Source organism: Pecten maximus, chromosome 2, assembly GCF_902652985.1.
Source record: "Pecten maximus chromosome 2, xPecMax1.1, whole genome shotgun sequence".
Taxonomy (NCBI): domain Eukaryota; kingdom Metazoa; phylum Mollusca; class Bivalvia; order Pectinida; family Pectinidae; genus Pecten; species Pecten maximus.
Genome location: NC_047016.1, coordinates 43,298,238 through 43,319,092, shown reverse-complemented (window position 1 = coordinate 43,319,092; position 20,855 = coordinate 43,298,238). Strand labels below are relative to the sequence as shown.

Below are 20,855 nucleotides of genomic sequence, written 5' to 3'. Positions count from 1 at the left end.
GAAAAGTTGACGGATGGACGCCCATGCCATAAGCTCACCGGCTCTTCGGGCCAGGTGAGCTAATAACGAATCCGCGGCTAACTTCATCCCGCTGCCGGCGGTAGTTTCCTAAACTCACCCTGTAAATTCTTACCCTTCGTCAAGATTCTTGATTCTCATTATGTTCCCTAGAGCCCATTCATCGATATTGTCCGACATAATATTTTACACGTTTTCCGAATCAACTTTTCCAACATGGTAACCGTGGTGTTAGGTATTACTATCGAGTACTAAGGTTTATTGGCGAAATTAGAATCCTGATTCCGGAACAAATCTAAACTATGGCCTCATAAAAATCAACGCATTAACGAAACATTTGAATTTAAAGTACATCTGAAAAGGGGGCTTTCGCCTGGCAACAGACAAAAACAAAAACAAAAAAACACCAAGACATCGATAACATAACCAGGGTCAGTGCCCGGTCACTGAACTGTCAGCGTCCAACTAGTAGCGACTCGCATCACGCGAACCAGTCTCGTGCACTTGTTACTGAATATACAGCATTTACATGCGCTAGTGCCAATCTGCCATTACCAAGTGATATAGTGATTCCAAACAAGTCTACTTGCACGGCAGATCATCCGTTAAGTGAAACAGAAAAAAAGACATTGTAATAAATTCCATTAACGATGATTTAGAGTAAGCTGTCCCGTGTTGATATTCATAAAGGAAGTAAAACATTATTTACAACAAAATCTGGCATAAAGAATTGTAAATAGATCGAGCAATTAAGCAACTTATTATTTTCCTGGTAGAGTAACAAATAAAATATAACAATTTTGGTTTGTGCTTTAAAACATTTTTTTTTATGATAAGCATATTTAAAGAAATTTTCAAAACAGCATTTTGTTGTATTTCAAGGTGGTTCTGAATGCATGCCTACAACTATCACTGAAAATTTACTGATGATAAAATACTTATTCCGGTTTTAATGCAATACAAATCAACAGAGATGTTCGGAAAACTTTAGTTGGATTATTCCTTCCCAAGATTACTATTCAACTGCTTCATCAGTTGTCAATGCAACATTCTTGCAATATATATGGAATAAGAAGATATGTTTAGATTAATAGAGCCCGCTAACATCTCCAACAAACACGATCACTGACTAGATTGCCGTCTTACTCCATGTGAACGTTTCTATGATAGTTTCTACACGTAGCCATCATATACAGCTATACGTACATATATGTCTGACCACAGTGAGACATCAACTGTCCTATCTAGTCGACTAAAGAATGTTTCTTAAAATACAGTTTTTTGTAAAAGTGTTATTTATTGTTTTCCGATAATACAGTTTTGTGTAAAATGTTATTGAATGTTTCCAATAATACAGTTTTTTGTAAAATGTTATTGAATGTTTCCAATAATACAGTTTTGTGTAAAATGTTATTGAATGTTTCCAATAATACAGTTTTGTGTAAAATGTTATTGAATGTTTCCAATAATACAGTTTTGTGTAAAATGTTATTGAATGTTTCCAATAATACAGTTTTTTTCTAAAAGTGTTATTTATTGTTTTCCGATAATACAGTTTTGTGTTAAAGTGATAGTTATGTGTCCCAGAATATAACTTTGTGTAAACGCGTCACTGAAAAATTCCAATCATACTTTTTTGGTAAAATGTAATTGAATGTTTCTGATAATACAGATTTGTGTAAAAAGGTTATTTATTGTTTCCAATAATACAATTTTATGTAAAAGTGTTATTGAGTTATTGCAACCCAAAAGGAAAGGTCTTTTTAGATAATGAATCAGAAATTGTCAGACAGAGCAGATTACCGATTCCCATGATATCGCTATATCCTCTTAACGCAAAACAATAAAAGAGCATGCTGGTAAGTTTATATATATTCTGAACCTAAATGAGATAACGTAACAAATGCCTTATAACTATATTAATTCATATTTAAAAGTCATGTCAAACATTAACAGATGATTGACGACTGATCGACCAGGGAAACAGGACATTCGTTAACGTCATACCCACGTTTGACTAGCAGTCTTTTGTACCAAACATTAACAGATGATTGACGACTGATCGACCAGAGAAACAGGACATTCGTTAACGTCATACCCACGTTTGACGTTTAAAAAGGCGAAACGTGTCATCTCCATAGGTCCATTGGAGGAGCGAAAACCTATATTTGTTAAAATATGTTTGTCTTTTGCTACTTAAATTTTAGACATATTTATAATCCCTATTTCAATATTAAGAAATGTACCATGATAAAGAAATAGGTCAATAAGCTCACCGATAGCTAACGATCATTTCTAGGTACAGCGTTGCGTTTCTCCCATGGAAGGATTTAATAGCGCGGAAATGATATTATTGCTCTCGCTGGATGTTTTCAGCTCCAGATGACCGATATGGTTGGGCTGGTTTCCTAGTATCAATGAATGACAGTCTATAAAAAAAGTCTTCTACGCTGATAACCAACATCGGGTAAAGATTTATATTTTAGAATTATCTGGTACATTTAAATGATAGTGGGTCCCTATATAAGCTTCTTTGTGAAACCAGTTTAAATGGCTGTAAAAGTATTGGAAACTGTAATACATTTCATCAGGAACTGTGATACATTTCATTAGGAATTGTAATACATTTCATCAGGAACTGTGATACATTTCATCAGGAACTGTAATACATTTCATCAGGAACTGTGATAAATTTCATCAGGAACTGTAATACATTTCATCAGGAACTGTAATACATTTCATCAGGAACTGTGATACATTTCATCAGGAATTGTGATACATTTCATCAGGAACTGTAATACATTTCATCAGGAATTGTGATACATTTCACCAGGAACTGTAGTACATTTCATCAGGAACTGTAATACATTTCATCAGGAACTGTGATACATTTCATCAGGAACTGTAATACATTTCACCATTTTCTGTGATACATTTCATCAGGAACTGTGATACATTTCATCAGGAACTGTGATACATTTCATCAGGAACTGTAATACATTTCACCAGGAACTGTGATACATTTCATCAGAAAGTGTAATACATTTCAGCAGGAACTGTGATACATTTCATCAGGAACCGTGATACATTTCATCAGGAACCGTGATACATTTCATCAGGAACTGTAATACATTTCACCAGGAACTGTGATACATTTCATCAGGAACTGTTATACATTTCACCAGGAACTGTGATACATTTCATCAGAAACTGTAATACATTTCATCAGGAACTGTGATACATTTCATCAGGAACTGTAATACATTTCATCAGGAACTGTGATACATTTCATCAGGAACTGTGATACATTTCATCAGGAACCGTGATACATTTCATCAGGAACTGTCATACATTTCATCAGGAACTGTGATACATTTCATCAGGAACCGCGATACATTTCATCAGGAACTGTGATACATTTCATTAGGAACCGTGATACATTTCACCAGGAACTGTGATACATTTCATCAGGAACTGTGATACATTTCATCAGGAACTGTGATACATTTCATCAGGAACCGTGATACATTTCATCAGGAACCGCGATACATTTCATCAGGAACTGTGATACATTTCATCAGGAACCGTGATACATTTCATCAGGAACTGTCATACATTTCATCAGGAACTGTGATACATTTCATCAGGAACCGCGATACATTTCATCAGGAACTGTGATACATTTCATTCGGAACCGTGATACATTTCACCAGGAACTGTGATACATTTCATCAGGAACTGTGATACATTTCATCAGGAACTGTAATACATTTCATCAGGAACTGTGATACATTTCATCAGGAACCGCGATACATTTCATCAGGAACCGCGATACATTTCATCAGGAACTGTGATACATTTCATCAGGAACCGTGATACATTTCATCAGGAACCGTGATACATTTCATTAGGAACTGAGATACATTTCATCAGGAACCGTGATACATTTCATCAGGAACTGTGATACATTTCATCAGGAACTGTAATACATTTCATCAGGAACTGTAATACATTTCATCAGGAACTGTTATACATTTCATCAGGAACCGTGATACATTTCATCAGGAACTGTGATACATTTCATCAGGAACCGTGATACATTTCATCAGGAACCGTGATACATTTCATCAGGAACCGTGATACATTTCATCAGGAACTGTGATACATTTCATCAGGAACCGTGATACATTTCATCAGGAACCGTGATACATTTCATCAGGAACTGTAATACATTTCATCAGGAACTGTAATACATTTCATCAGGAACTGTAATACATTTCATCAGGAACCGTGATACATTTCACCAGGAACTGTGATACATTTCATCAGGAACCGTGATACATTTCACCAGGAACTGTGATACATTTCATCAGGAACTGTGATACATTTCATCAGGAACTGTAATACATTTCATCAGGAACCGTGATACATTTCATCAGGAACCGTGATACATTTTACCACTATAAACTATATGTAATCATGATCACACAGCCTATCAAATGTCTTCAGGTATTCTTGAAGCACTCGGACCCAAAGGGACATGAGATTTGTTACAGACTTCGTGTATTTGGACCTTTCGTGTCTATCACTATATAGTGAACACGGGGTGTCATTTTTACAGAATTTTAATCTAGCCTTCCTAAACGTCTGAAAATGTAGTATACACACTAAGGAAGGTTCAAATACACTTAGATTGTATCATATTTCCAGGTCCCTGTGCTCGGACCCTGTCGCATGTTTTTTGTGTAACCACAATGTCTTAGGGATTTCCCATGGTACTAATAGACATTTTTTCGTATAACGATGCTGTTTCAAATATTAACTTGACGCTTGAAGTCTAGGAAATACTCGCCAAGCCATGGACAGCGATGGTCGCCATACGGAGCACCAATATACAAGGATGTTCACGTGAATCTGACCGAATAGCGGCAATATCACGTAGGTTGATGCGCACTGGAATTTTTTTCAAAAATTGACAAGTGAAAAAATACGGAGGAACAAGCCTGTGTCGGTCAGATGCATGGATGTCATAAATGTTATGCCAAATTTGTTATCGTTTCCCTCGACAGTAGGAATATGAATTAACACTTAGATATTTTAAGCATTTAGTAAGTAAATATTGAACAAATAATCAAGGAAATAAATAGTTATTTTCATGTTTAATTCCTTGAAGATTTATATATATCATATAATATTCAACGACAGTAAATTCAAATGCTTACCCTGAACTGAGTACACCTCTTTATCCCACGGCATGGTGGCCAGTCCTACAAGTTGGTTGGACGACTGGGATACGAAATAGACATTCAGGTGAGAAGAACCGTCCACACCGATCGCCTCCTTAAACTCGCCCATCCCAATGTATCCACTGAAAATCAAATTACCATATCAGTATGATTAATGCTGCATCATCCATTGCTTCAGGTGATGCTCTTTGTAATCACGTACCTAATAAATCTAAATGAATACGATAGTTTAGTAGTTTGTTTATCTTGTATATAAAACAATAGCTTTAGTGCAATGAACATGATTCCTGAGAGACGTTATTATCATAAGACTTTTATCTCCTACATTCCAATCATGCTCTCTATGAATGTTTGGAATCGCTGGTTATTTTGCTTAGAAAATATAGCTAATGAAAATCTATCAAACGGCTTCTATGGATATAGTATATAACTTCTGCGTGAATCCGAAAATATCTTCGGTAATGATCTTGGTTGAATAAAGTAAACAGGAAGTGCTATAAGAAATGCTTATTTACTTTAGCAATATATTTTAAAATCAATAATTTCCATGGATATGTATTTTTGTTGAATTCGTCGGTCAATGAATTCATAGTGTTGAAATATGAAAGGAACATGTTTTCATCAATGCTGTTTACAAGACGGATTAAGATCTATGAAAGATATTTGAAATAGTGACTGATAAAACTTCAAATGATTGGTTAATTCTACACCATTAAATATACATATCTATATGAATAATTAAGAAAAACATATCAAAGAAATTAGACCACTTAACATTACAAATAGCTATTCTGAAAGAAATCACGGACTGTACACAGCTATTATCCGTAAAAATACTCCAAAATACATCTTGATATTCATTTTCCTAATAATTTTACATCCTGATAAACCTGTACATGATTTTCTTAAATCATGACAAATATATATACATAAATAGCTTACATCATGACATGCATGTATATAATTATCTTAATTAAATCATGATATGCACGATAATTTTGCTACATTTTCTCCAGTGATATACCAAAAAATACTTATTCTATGAAAGTTATATTTATCACCGATGAAAAATAACACATTTCTGATATTTTTCATTTCTGAAAAGTATAACTTTTTACTGATTTGACAGATGAAAACATAGCTGGTCAGATAACAAAGCATGGCCGTGTCCGGTTATCAAGGTTCAAGGTCAGAGGGAAGAAAATTTAAAATAATTAGAGTTATCTCCGATAGTGACAGTGAAAAGAAAGAATCAACTGTTACAAGAGTGATGATACTCCATCATCAGGGCCACAAAGTAAGCCGTGCACCTGTCAGGACGTTCCCTCACTAAGTCTACTAGATACGCCATTTTGGATTGAGCGCTTCACGTGTAGTAATCTGGATTATTTTGACAGAATTTTCATAAAATAATTATATTTTGAAAATATTACGGCACTTTGTAAGCTTGAATACATATATAAAGTGTACAATTGATTGAAATATTTTTTGGAGTTTTCATACTTTTTGCGGACTTTTTGTATTTTGGACTATATTTTGTCGCGTAGATTTGTCTAGACATGAAAATGGTAAATGTATGCAAACCTTCGCAATAGGCCTACTTAACATACAGGGACGGTTTTCGTTGGAAATGAATTTTTTTTTAAAAGCCAGAATATGTAATTGCTTCTTCAGTAAAACTAGATATATTTCACTCATGTGAATAATACTTAAATAATTTTCACACTGGTATGGATAATATTTTTTTCGAAAAACTCACTTGTGCTACGCACTTAAAGATATTATCCAAACTCGTAAAATATATTTGGTATTACTGAAGACACATTTAAATATTCTAATAATTACTTTGCTACACACTCATTGATATAATAAAGTATTATCCACACTCGTGAAATATATTTGGTATTACTGAAGACACTGTTAGATATCATCTATATCTTACCGATAAGGCGAGGTTGGGTCGAAACAGGACAAGTGTGTATGGGGTCCAGGCAAGCAACAATCTCCTCCGTCCCAGCGGTGGTATTCTTTGTTACATTCAAAATCACAGCGGCCATTTTGGATATTCAGAGAATCACATTGCGGTAGGAATGGTTCACAGTCACCCCCGTCGTTTCCGGTTCTAGAATGACTACATTCGGGGTCACAAATGGCGTTACCGACGTCACGTGGGTTGCATGCAAACAACACGTTCTTTATACGAAGAGAGGAGTTCCGAATATTTTTTTCCTCAAGTTGCCACGTGATGTTATACGGACTAAATGCCTCTACTAACATCCTGTGTTGGCTTTGGATTTGTACCTGGGTAACAACAGGATCAGTTCCATCATTATACATTACATTGATGACACGGTAACGAACTTCTTTTTGGCTCCTAAGTTGATCGTTGTTAAGGTAACTTCTGACTAATTCGGCGTTATCACAGACCGTCTCCCCACAAGCTGGCTTCTCAACGGAGATGTCCTCAAATTTGGCACTTGTTAAATCGGAAGAAATTATCATTGGCATCCGCTTCGATAACTTCCGCCATCGTATAACATTATCAAAACTATCGTGGAATACTAAGTGTTGTCTATCTACTACTTCTGTAATTCCATGTATATTTCTAACTATATTTTCATGCGGAACTGTAACATTCCATATGCGTAAATCGTCTACGGTTCCGCGGAAGAATAAACCAGATTCCACTTCCCCGCCTATATGAATTTCTTTGCATTTTTTGGAGGCTTTACTAAATATATCTCCCCTCTGGTCCTTACGGACAGCAATCATGGCCCCGTTGACGTAGAATTTAACGGTTTCTCCGTCATATGACAGTGCAATATGGTACCATTTATTTGGAACGTAGTGTGAATTCGCTTCCAATGTAGAACTGTATTGCGATCTTTCTGCGCGAAAAGACGCGAATAGTTTTGGTCGAGGGTATTTTTTATCAGTTGAACTAGAGATACCTATAGACCATTTGCTACTGGGTAAACTGCCACTGCAAATATCCACCAAACCTGAAATAAAACATAATATACTGTGTTATTACTTGATCATCTTGAAATTTCAGTTTTGTTACATTGGTAAATAAAAATGTATGAATTTCGTGGAAGTTTTCCAGATGAAGAAATTGATGCCCTTGTTGTGAAATGTATTTCTTTCAATTTTGCTTGATTTTATTTTGTTGCATGCCTTTAAAGGGGAATGCCTTCGTCCGGACATCAGAAACATGTACAATAGCTATTGATGAATTATATGTCCGAACGATTTTATTATATGAGTGTTTGTGCCTACGTGTAATGAAATTAATTTTGACGACCTCAATTTTGTTCAAACGTAGGAATGTCCCTTTAACTTGTCAATCCGTTTTAGTGATGAATCAGGCGGGACCTTGGGTACTGGTGATATTCTAAATCGGGAAATGGATATGACACCTACAGGTTTTAACGATGAAGCCGAAGACGTTTACCCTACTGGAGCGCCTGGTCTTTTTTCCTGGCCTTGTTCATACGTTTATATTGTGATCATTTGATCTATTTAAAGTGAACGTGCCAGTATAGATCATATTGTTGGTTTAATACAGATACTCTATATAATTCAATTTTAGTTCATTCGGTGCTTTTAAATTTCTCAGAGCGCCATGCAATCGTAGGAAACTTCTGACAGAAATTGCAATTTTATTTAAACTCTATATCACCGTGTCCAAGATAAATACATCAAGGACCTGCCCAATCTGAGATGAGCCCAGTCATGGTAAATTTAGATAGACTAAGATGTCTCATAGATTGATACCAGTTTGGTGTGGCTGGCTCTCAACGCCCTTCAAACTCCATGTCAACGCTGACGGACGCGATGGAAGCGCCATGGGAGTGTTATGATAGCCGTGACAGCACCATGGAAGTCGTTTTTAACGGTCGCGTCATAAATTGATGTCAGAGACATATAGTCTTCGTGGGGTCTTTATGATCTGACTAACTACCAGGCGATCATATGCGTCCTGTGTGTTCGCACACGGCGCTCTTGTGACGCTTTAGGATACCTTAGTGCGCTACTAATGTGACTCTATGGCGTTCCTACTTAGCGCCTACTAATGTGACTCTACAGCGTTCCTACTGAGCGCCTACTAAAGTGACTCTACGGCGTTCCTACTGAGCGCCTTCTAAAGTGACTCTACACCATTCCTACTGAGCGCCTACTAATGTGACTCTAAGGCGTTCCTACTGAGCGCCTACTAATGTGACTCTACGGCGTTCCTACTGAGCGCCTACTAAAGTGACTCTACGGCGTTCCTACTGAGCGCCTTCTAAAGTGACTCTACACCATTCCTACTGAGCGCCTACTAATGTGACTCTACGGCGTTCTTATTGAGCGCCTATTAATGTGACTCTACGGCGTTCCTACTGAGCGCCTACTAAAATGACTCTACAGCGTTCCTACTGAGCGCCTACTAAAGTGACTCTACGGCGTTCCTACTGAGCGCCTACTAAAGTGACTCTGCAGCGTTCCTATTGAGCGCCTACTAAAATGACTCTACAGCGTTCCTACTGAGCGCCTACTTAAAGTGACTCTACGGCGTTCCTCCTGAGCGCCTACTAAAGTGACTCTACGGCGTTCCTCCTGAGCGCCTACTAAGTGACTCTACGGCGTTCCTACTGAGCGCATATCTGTGCATGCTAAAAGTGCGCGGCCTTGCATGGCGTTCTAGACGACCCCGCCGCATTAAATGGAGATGTCACCGCGTTGCTGCGGGGCTAAGCGAGACTCTACTGTGCGTACCTTGGCATCCGCATCTTCCATGACCCCTTGAGGACGCATCCCTGGTGCGACTGGGTTTTGAACAGGCGATAGAATAAGTAGAGAGTTAAAATTGAACTGCTAATGAAATCAGAAGCAGCCGATATCGCCAGCGGTGCTGTCTAAGTCTGAACATGAGTAGGCCACGTGCACTTTTCGATTACTCGTGGGAATGATAAGTAGTGCAGATTGCGTTTCATTTTTTCTGCAGTTGTGCAAGGTTCTATTTTTTATACCCATTCATAGCGGAACAGAGTACTGATCTATTCTATTTTTAAGCGCTTCTTGATTCATAATCTGGTTAACTAGGTCAGCGATCAGTCATTTGGAACGTTTGCTTTATGAGCAATGTTAAAGGTTTGAGATAATGCGTCGCTGAGATATTTAAAAATCGATATCTCGTATTACATTATTGAAATAGGATAGCAAGTCGGTCATATCTAAGCATTCAAGTAGTAATCATTGTAAATTACAGGTTCTGCTGATAACATTCAGTCAGAAAGTGACGGAAATAATGGGTGCTTGGTGTTCCAAATAGGGTTGATACATTGAAAAGTAGGCCAATGTCAAAAATAACTGCTTTGAAAAAAAAAGTTGCGAAGGGTGTTGCCCTCGCAACTGTTTGACTATCTCACGTAACACTGAGTGACCTCATTTCATCATGACGTATTTGCTGTCGGAAAGGCGAATCAATGTTTTCAGAGTTTCAATTGGCTACACTTTGAAGAAAGGCATTTTTAAGAATGATGTCCAATTTCCAATTTAGGAGAAATATATAAGCGGCTCTGTTTGAAAATTGTAGATATCATACCATACTGCTAAGATGAGCCACCGAAATAGACAGGGATGGTTAGTGCATATATAGTTAATATTATCGGTACCTGTAAAATAATTGTCCTATCTCAAAAACCTCTTTTTACTAACTAATGATGAACATATTGGTCCAAACTAGCTCTTAATGCCAACTTATAAATATCCAGGCATTCAGCTAACTAACCTTTGAACTCTGGCCGCAGAGATCAGCCCCAGTAATCATATCTGAAGTTAGTGTTGATTCCGTTTGCGTATAACGCTCTGTTTTGATTGAATTTGTTATTATATATCGGCTTTTCTGACAAGCCGTTCTCCATCTACATACAAGCATCCCGATGACTCAATGTTTTTTTTTATTACCCTTCTCTGTTTACGAGTGGTGGTCAGTCACAGCTTGTACAGTTTCCATTATACAGACGTAGCGCTTGGAACACGTAGTCCAGAAAGGATTCCAATCTTATAGCTGGATTGACAAATCCCGTTCATCAGAGACCAAGGAATTGACTACATTCATGGTCATCGCATTGTCTAAAAGAACTTAAAGCTTTCATTGTGATCTTCTCAATTAAAATCAATGATTTTAGAGACCAAAATACATTAAAAAAAACTTCAGTGACCGGAGCTATATGACGTCTTAAATGTAACCATCTAAAAACACGAGAAAGGTTCGGCTCAAGCATGCAATGGCGCGAACGCTGATGAACGCTGGTGACGTATTCTAACTGAGTCAGTCAGTGGGTCAGAAGACAGGGGCCAGACAGTCTCCATCAACCGATCGATCCTAGGCCATTTTCATTGCATTAACGAATGCGATGCAATAGCTGCACTGCGCTATATTTGGAAATGCTGATTAATAGATAATATGGTATGGAATTTAAACGTTGTATGGGAATCTTCACATGGGCGGATAAATTGCTACAATTAGAAGGTGTCGTTTAAGATTTGTAGAAAAAGGACGCAACATAAAATTGCGGAGCCACGCATATATAACCTCAGTTAATAGTTTAGTCCGAATTAGGGAAAAAAATATGTATAAAGCATTTTTGTCATTTTTGCCACCAAGATTAATTTCGTATACGCCAAAGCTCGTCGGATTTAGCATGCTTTTCTAAGCTTTTAGATCGCTTTCCGTGGCATCCAATGAAATTGCGTCTTGCATACAAGATTATTTTAAGTAGTAATACGGCGGCGAAAAAAGAAGGACAACATGTTTGGAAACATTTTCTGTATTTGATCAGTTGGTAGAGATAACTAATTATATTTCAAATGTTTTATTTGTGGTCAGTACTGGAACAAACTAAAAGCGTTTAAGGTTTCGGAGGGTCAAGCGCGGCAACTCAGTTTCTCCGCTAGGTGGCGACGGAAGGAATTATGAATGTTTGGTGTTGGCGAGATGAACCTTCATTGTAGACCTTGCTATTAACCGTTTTAGTAACCCTTTCCATGTCATGGAATATTACTTTTTACAGATATTCATTAAAAGCAGATAGATTCACTGTCCGTCACATCAAAAGATAAATACATTCCAATTTCTATCGAGAGTGCCCGTTCCTTTACATCACTAGGGACGAGTACTCTGTGCTTGGACCATGGCCAAGATTTCGCTTAAAGTACATGTTCATTATAATACATAACAACGAAAGGAATTGTAGTCGGTAAAAGGAGTCCGGAAAAAAATATATAAATTTACCAACAGCCAGGGTTATATAAGGACGGGTGTGTAGGTGGGACACCAACAGTCAGGGTCATATAAGGACGGGTGTGTAGGTGGGACACCAACAGTCAGGGTCATATAAGGACGGGTGTGTAGGTGGGACACCAACAGTCAGGGTTATATAAGGACGGGTGTGTAGGTGGGACACCAACAGTCAGGGTCATATAAGGACGGGTGAGTAGGGGGGACACCAACTGTCAGGGTTATATCAGGACGGGTCTGTAGGGGGGACATCAACAGTCAGGGTCATATAAGGACGGGTGTGTACGGGGGACACCAACAGTCAGGGTTATATCAGGACGGGTGTGTAGGGGGGACACCAACAGTCATGGTTATATCAGGACGGGTCTGTAGGGAGGACACCAACAGTCAGGGTCATATAAGGACGGGTGTGTAGGGGGGACACCAACTGTCGGGGTTATATCAGGACGGGTCTGTAGGGAGGACACCAACAGTCAGGGTCATATAAGGAGGGGTGTGTAGGAGGAACACCAACAGCCAGGGTCATATAAGGACGGGTGTGTAGGAGGGACACCAACAGTCAGGGTTATATAAGGACGGGTGTGTACGGGGGACACCAACAGTCAGGGTTATATCAGGACGGGTGTGTAGGGGGGGGGGACACCAACAGTCAGAGTTATAACAGGACGGGTGTGTGTGTGTGTGGGGGGGGGGGGGGGACCAATAGAAGAATAGGAAAAGAAAGAGAAGAAAGGACACTGACCACATAGCTACCACATGTCAGACATGACATATAACGTTCTAATTTTTAAAAAGTCCAGATCTAGCATCACAATGCGCGGAAGGATACGAGGACCATAGGACGCAGGACATTAGGACATGTCGATATGCAAAGCCGCGACTGTTGATGTAACAGCTGTATGCACCAGACAGTGCAGCGAGTGCAGAAATGTGATAACAGTATCTAAACTATTTCGGCCTAACAGACAGATATTGGATCGATACAACGGTGCCTAGATATACACCATATCTCCGAGTCTTCTTTAAACAAATGTCCTATGAAATGTTATATATTTTCAATATTTCATTTTTTTATTCCCTTCTTATCATTTTGTTAGAGTATTGAATGTGAACCATGTGACAAAACCAGCGATTCCTAGACTTATTCTATGTAATCAATTATTTATTTTTTATAAGAAATCTTTTTTGACTGGAGATGATATGCAAGTCTATACCGTAGACTGCTGAAGTCGTGGGGAGAATTTGTTTCTGGCAGGAACGGTGAGTCATATACACATGTGGCTATTTTCCCGGAAAATCTTGCTCTGCAACTTGTACGGGTCGTATGTGTGGTAGATATATACAAGGATACGCGTCCGTTGTCTGATTTCTGGCTAATCACGACCACAAACAAACATTGACTTCACTAGATGATAAAAATTTACAGACACTCAGTGAAACGGAAGATAAATAAACTTTTACCAACATGACGCAGCCTAAAAGACAATTATGTTAAGATTGATTAATTGATTGATTGCTTGTTGATCGATTGATTGATTGATTGATTGATTGATTGATTGATTGATTGATTGATTGATTGATAGATTGATTGATTGATTGATTGATTGATTGCATCCATCGAAAGATTATTTAACATACTCGTCGTATATTCCGTTCTTGAATCAATATAAAAATTGAGTAAAGTTCATCAGTTTGAATACTTATCCTACAGTTCTCCGTTTAGACCTAGTCGGTCCGATATTTTTGGATGCACAAAGAAATACCATTGAGCAGTAGATGCGTCACTGTGTACACTACAATGTATAATGAACATAGATGGCTAGACGGTCTAGTCTCTCTAATCACCTAACAAGGAGGATGGACACAATTGTTTTCTTGGAAAGACACCAAAAATCTGCCAACACATTACTCATAAAAACAAACACAAAAACAAACAGACAAGTCGCAAAAAATCGAGGAGCTATATTTTTTTCCAGACAGGAAGAACCATAGAGACAAATAATGACAGACAGACAGACAGACGGACGGACGGACGGACGGATGGACAGGCACACACACACACACTCCCTCACACATCCACACACATACCCTCTCTCAGACATTCAGAACCATGGTAGTAGTCACGTTGAACGCTTCAAATAGAGAAATCAACTGTTCGTAATTTGAATTACTACTGATCGTTTCGAGAAGTTTTTTCAAAAATGTGTTTTGATTGTCTGACATTGTTTGTTTATTATATCTTTATCAATGTTTGTTTTTATAAAGTATCCAAACATCATGGGGTTACTCAGATATTAGTGATAATTGAATGAAACGTCACAACAGATACACATTAGTCGCCTCGCACAAACACATTAGTCGCCTCGCACAAACACATCAGTCGCCTCGCACAAACACATAAGTCGCCTCGCACAAACATTTAGTGAATGTAACTGACGGGTTTAAATTTCAAAGCAAAATCTTTCTTCGTGTAAATATGTAGCAAATTTCCAAAAATTTGGAAGATAGTTAATATCGTACACGAGTTCTCGAAATACTTGACTCAGGGTTATATTTGTCCTGCTGTTTCCAGTAATCGAATTAATTTTAAAGTGTGTGTTATAAAATATATAGCTCAATAAGTGTAAGTTATACAATATGTTAACAATGTATCTATTGTTAAGTGTATATTATACAATATGCTATACAATGTATATATTGTTAAGCGTATACGATACAATATGCCATAAAATTGTACAATATGTCATATAATATATATATTGATAAGTGCGCATTATACATTTTATCATACAATGTATATATTGATAAGTGTGTGTTATAAAATATGTCATTTAATGTATATATTGATAAATGTGTGTTATACATTATGCTATACAATGTGTACAACAATAAGTGTGTGTTATACATTATGTTATACAATGTATACATTGATAAGTGTGTGTTATACATTATGTTATACAATGTGTACAACAATAAGTGTGTGTTATACATTATGTTATACAATGTATACATTGATAAGTGTGTGTTATACATTATGTTATACAATGTGTACAACAATAAGTGTGTTATACATTATGTTATACAATGTGTACATTGATAAGTGTGTGCTATACATTATGTTATACAATGTATACATTGATAAGTGTGTGCTATACATTATGCTATACGATGTATACATTGATAAGTGTGTTATACATTATGTTATACGATGTAAACATTGATAATTTATATTGTAAGATAGGTTTACAATGCATATATTGATAAATATATATCATACATTTATTGATGCCGGACCATCAAATCGATAACTGAAGAATTTGATCGTTATCGTAATGAGGCATTAAAAGATCGTATAAAGATATGTGCTACAACGTCGTAAATCTTTCGTATTATGTTCCTCTAATGCGGTATTGTTAGAATGTTCGCCTTGGCAACAGAATCCTATCGCTGTAAAAATAGTTCGGCTTGCCTCAGAAACAATGAAATATTAACCGTTACAGTCGATATAGTTGGTTTGTGACTTGTAATTCAAATTGATAACATCCATGAATATCTCGTGGCATTAAATAGCTAAAGGGAGCCCAGGTTTTAGTTCCCTTACGACATCGAGAAATATTTTTTTCTACTTCAATAAATCAATCAGCCAATAAATCATTTCAACTGCCTGTTTGAGATCTATGGGAATTTATGACCACTCATTAATGCTGTTATAAATTCAATCGCGACTAAAATTGATCAAAATATTTACACATTCCAATGCAAGTGTCATTGAAATTAACGCCATAACAGGACCAAGTTACTAGATAAAGGGCTCGATAGTATTTTCTAATTTATTTTACATACATTCAAAGTAAAAGATAAAGTTTTGGAGAAGCAAATAGATTGTAAGTGCTATTTACCTCGTCTCCATGGATACCAAAATATTCTAACAAAGGAGCAATTTTAATCAATCAATCAAATCTCATAAAGATTTTTTTTTTAACTGAAATTAAGTTGTTTGCCCTCATCGAGGATAAATAACTGCCGTGTAAATCCAGATTCAGACAGGAAGACCACCTGACATATCTGTGAGGATTGAACACGTCTAGTTTTAAATGGCATACGAAAAGAAATTACAACATTAAAATATAACCAAACATCAGATTTCTCATGTTTGTCCATCACAAAAGTCGTGATTTTTAGAACATGTCCTAAAATATCGTACAAACTATTAAAATAAGTCATTTAGCTTCCTTTATCAAATATGTTATGTGCGGTATATTAGCGTCAGTAAAACTGACATTGTGCTATATTACAGTATAGTATTATGTTATGGGCGTGATATTAGTGCGAGTAAAATGGACATTATGATGTATTACAATATATGCTGTGCTCGTGACTTTAGCGAAGGTACAACGGACATTGTAATATATTACAACATATGATACAACGGACACTGTTATATATTACAGTATATGTATGTACGTGATATTAGCGCAAGTGCAACGGACATTGTAATATAATACAACATATCATACAACGGACATTGTAATATTATACAATATATGATACAACGGACATTGTAATATAATACAACATACATTGTAATATTATACAACATATGCTCTGAGCATGATATTTTAGCCCAGTAAAACGAACATGTTGATATGTCATATACGCAGTATTAATCGTGAAATAGGGTTTCACGTAATTATATTATCTCAATATCCAGTGGAATTCAGTTAAGGAATTACAAACTGAAATTATTCTTACGTTCGCAGACACTGCTAAGTTACGGAGACCGCACACTGGAGAAATTACTCAGTTACAGGGACCGCACATAAGATACACAACTCAGTTACAGGAACCACACATAAAAGACACTACTCAGTTACAGGGACCGCACATTGGATACACTACTCAGTTACAGGAACCGCTCATAGAAGACACTACTCATTTACAGGAACCACACATTGGATACACTACTCAGTTACAGGGACCGCACAAAAGAGACACTATTCAGTTACAGGAACCACACATAGGAGACACTACTCAGTTACAGGGACCGCACAAAAGAGACACTATTCAGTTACAGGGACCGCACCTAGGAGACACTATTCAGTTACAGGGACCGCACCTAGGAAACAATTCTCAGTTACAGGGACTGCACATAGGAGACACTACTCAGTTACAGGAACCGCACATTGGATACACTGCTCAGTTACAGGGACTGCACATTGGATACACTACTCACTTTTAGGGACCGCACATAGACGACACTAATTATTTACAGGTACCGCACATAGAAGACAAAACTAAGCTGCAGGGACCGCACATAGGAGACACTACTCAGTTACAGGGACCGCACATTGGATACACTACTCAGTCACAGGGACCGCACATAGGAGACAATACTCAGTCACAATGACCTCACACAAGGGGAACTACTCAGGCACAGGCATGATGCATTGAAGAATCGACAGATACAGGGCCAGATACATGAAAAAGTCGCACAAGCGCCGAACACAAGACAAATCAAATAAGACACGGAACGCATACAGGGTTAAAATGGGTAAAAGTCATACTCGCGACCCCACACACAGGGTGAAATGGGTAAACGTCGGACTCGCGACCCCACAAAAAGGATGAAATGGGTAAACGTCGGAGTCGCGACCCCACAAAAAGGATGAAATGGGTAAACGTCGGACTCGCGACCCCACAAAAAGGATGAAATGGGTAAACGTCGGACTCGCGATCCCACAAAAAGGATGAAATGGGTAAAAGTCAGACTCGCGACCCCACAAAAAGGATGAAATGGGTAAACGTCGGAGTCGCGACCCCACAAAAAGGATGAAATGGGTAAACGTCGGACTCGCGACCCCACAAAAAGGATGAAATGGGTAAACGTCGGACTCGCGATCCCACAAAAAGGATGAAATGGGTAAAAGTCAGACTCGCGACCCCACACACAGGGTGAAATGGGTAAACGTCGGACTCGCGACCCCACAAAAAGGATGAAATGGGTAAACGTCTCGCGACCCCTTTCATGAGATTTTAACATTGCCAAAACATGTTAACGTGTTCACTTTTGTTTGATGATGGAAAATTCGCCTCTACAATTTATCGGAATAACAAGCCTTCCGGATTAACAGGTCATGACTCGTCTTTCCTTGATATTTTTATCTTTCTATCTGATCTATCATAATGAGACCGGAAAAGCGAACTTTTGTAGCATACTCTGTATATAATTAGGAATAAGAGTTGTTTTATTGTATATAATTTATATCATTGTAACCGATATGATGTCCAGACTATCATTTTCACGGGGAAACGATTTTATGTGTCTCTGTTCGGAATACCAACCATCTAGCTTGATATTAGAATCAAATGAGGTATTTTACAGTTAAATATAATGCATTATAAACCCATATCTTGTTTGGCGTTAAGGGCGTAAGGTACGTTATACATCGCCGATTTGAATTAGAGTTATCCTTCTTGTCATCATGCAAATAATGTATAATAAAGCAGAATCGTTCGAATGTTCTATACATACATACGTTATGAAACTTTTAAAGTTTTTTTTATCATTGAAGTGATATATTTCTAAGTTCAATCGTCGTTGTTGGAGCACTACATAGCTATGCGGCGACTGTTCAGTGTTACGGGTATATATATATATACTATCTAGGGCATACTACGAAAATATACTACTTGAACTGCGAAAGGTACTTCATGCCCAGTCATGGAGTCATAATAAAACTATAAGCACATTGTTGTAATTCTTTCATTGATCTCGATATGTGTACTAGTGCAGTGTGAAGTAGCGGTATAACGTGGCCCGAGTAAGTCATTACTTGGATTATAGATCTGTACTGAAAACCACGAGTATACTATTTAACACTTAAATGTATTGTAAGTAAACATATGTGTATTCAAAATGAGCTTTATAGCTGATTTCTCTGTAATCATTTACTTTCATTAATATTAAATCGGCGAATGTTGTGACATATTTATATATATATATATATACAATAGTTTATAAGTATGGTTAGTTTTTTTCAGTTATCTCTAACAAAACCAAAAACTATATAAAATTATGAGCGGGTCATTTTGGCCTATCTCGGGTTTAATCCACAAAATCACTACAAAAACTTACCTAGAATTGTGACCGGGTCATTTTGGCCTCCCTCGGGTTTAATCCATAATCCCACAGTAAAATTTCCTCCGGGAAGGTCCACCTCAATTTTCTTACGTACCATCTTTAATCGTAACAACTCTTTCCCACTGAAGTATAGCCCGTATCCGCCCCTCGTGCTGCCCCGGCCCCTCCCCATCAATGTGTCCCGGGGGTGTCGATGTAGTGGGTGATGGTACTCTGAAGTTCGTTTGGAGCGCGTGCAGGCTGAAGGTTTGCCTAATAATGACTTGCTACTCTCTTTGTGTAATTGCCGTTTACGATTTAAGACATCTCCAGCATTAATTGACGGAAATCCATCACACCATTCACAGAAAACTAAAAACATGAAATTGCAAATGATAAAATTTTTCTTCCACCTGTTGAGAGATCGATTACATTTAAACATTTTGTGCTTTGTCACTTAAATAGTAATCACATTGTAGAGTTAACCGGTTATACGCTCGCCGTAGCATTCTTTCTCTGTAAATCTGACAACATTCGCTCATGGCATACACAGGTGACCAAATACCTCAGTGTATACATCAATGTATTGTATATATACTGAAGTAATTTCTTTGGATAGCTCGGCCGTGATTATTCGAAAGTCGTGTGAGTGACGTCAAATATTACCCAAACTATCTTTCAAAGTAAAAATTCATTTCATACTTGTGCACGTGGACTGACTACGCTATGTTATTAGCACATATAAAAGACAAGTCGGATCTGCGTCTCGCTAGAATCAATGGATCGTAGCGCGGCTGACAGAGAGCCGGAATCTTTGCACCGGCCAATGGACTGGCTACTAGACTCTATATGTGTTTGGCGATCCAGATAAAGCCGATTTATAGTGACCTATGTGGAGGTGCTGTCCGAGACTGTCAATCCAAGCTCTGGTCAGTCTCTAAGCTGGTCAGCACGTTTGATTTATTGTGACGCAGCAATGGTCAGCATAGCGTAAGATTTATAGTCTATCAATAACCGGAAACATTTGGAGGCGCGTTTTGGTAACAGAAGAGAGTTGCTGTAGAATAATTTCGGATATAACGTTTTCTGTTTTCGTGTGTTTTTCTATCTATAAATATGTGTCCATACACATCGACATCACCATTGTTCACCATGGTGTAGGCATCATTTGACCTAAACCATT

General features: G+C 37.6%; 1 protein-coding gene across 1 annotated transcript in view; it reads right to left on the bottom strand.

Moving 5' to 3' along the window:
• The window catches only part of LOC117343225 (pappalysin-1-like), a 74,708-nt gene extending 54,594 nt beyond the window's left edge, over window positions 1–20,114 (bottom strand). The window contains exons 1-3 of the mRNA XM_033905567.1: window positions 19,688–20,114; window positions 7,207–8,266; window positions 5,241–5,386 (exon numbers count right to left, since the gene is read on the bottom strand). Of these exons, the coding sequence (XP_033761458.1) occupies window positions 5,241–5,386; window positions 7,207–8,266; window positions 19,688–20,114 (1,633 nt within the window). The remainder of the gene's footprint in view (window positions 1–5,240; window positions 5,387–7,206; window positions 8,267–19,687) is intronic.
• Between the last annotated feature and the right edge of the window lie 741 nt (window positions 20,115–20,855).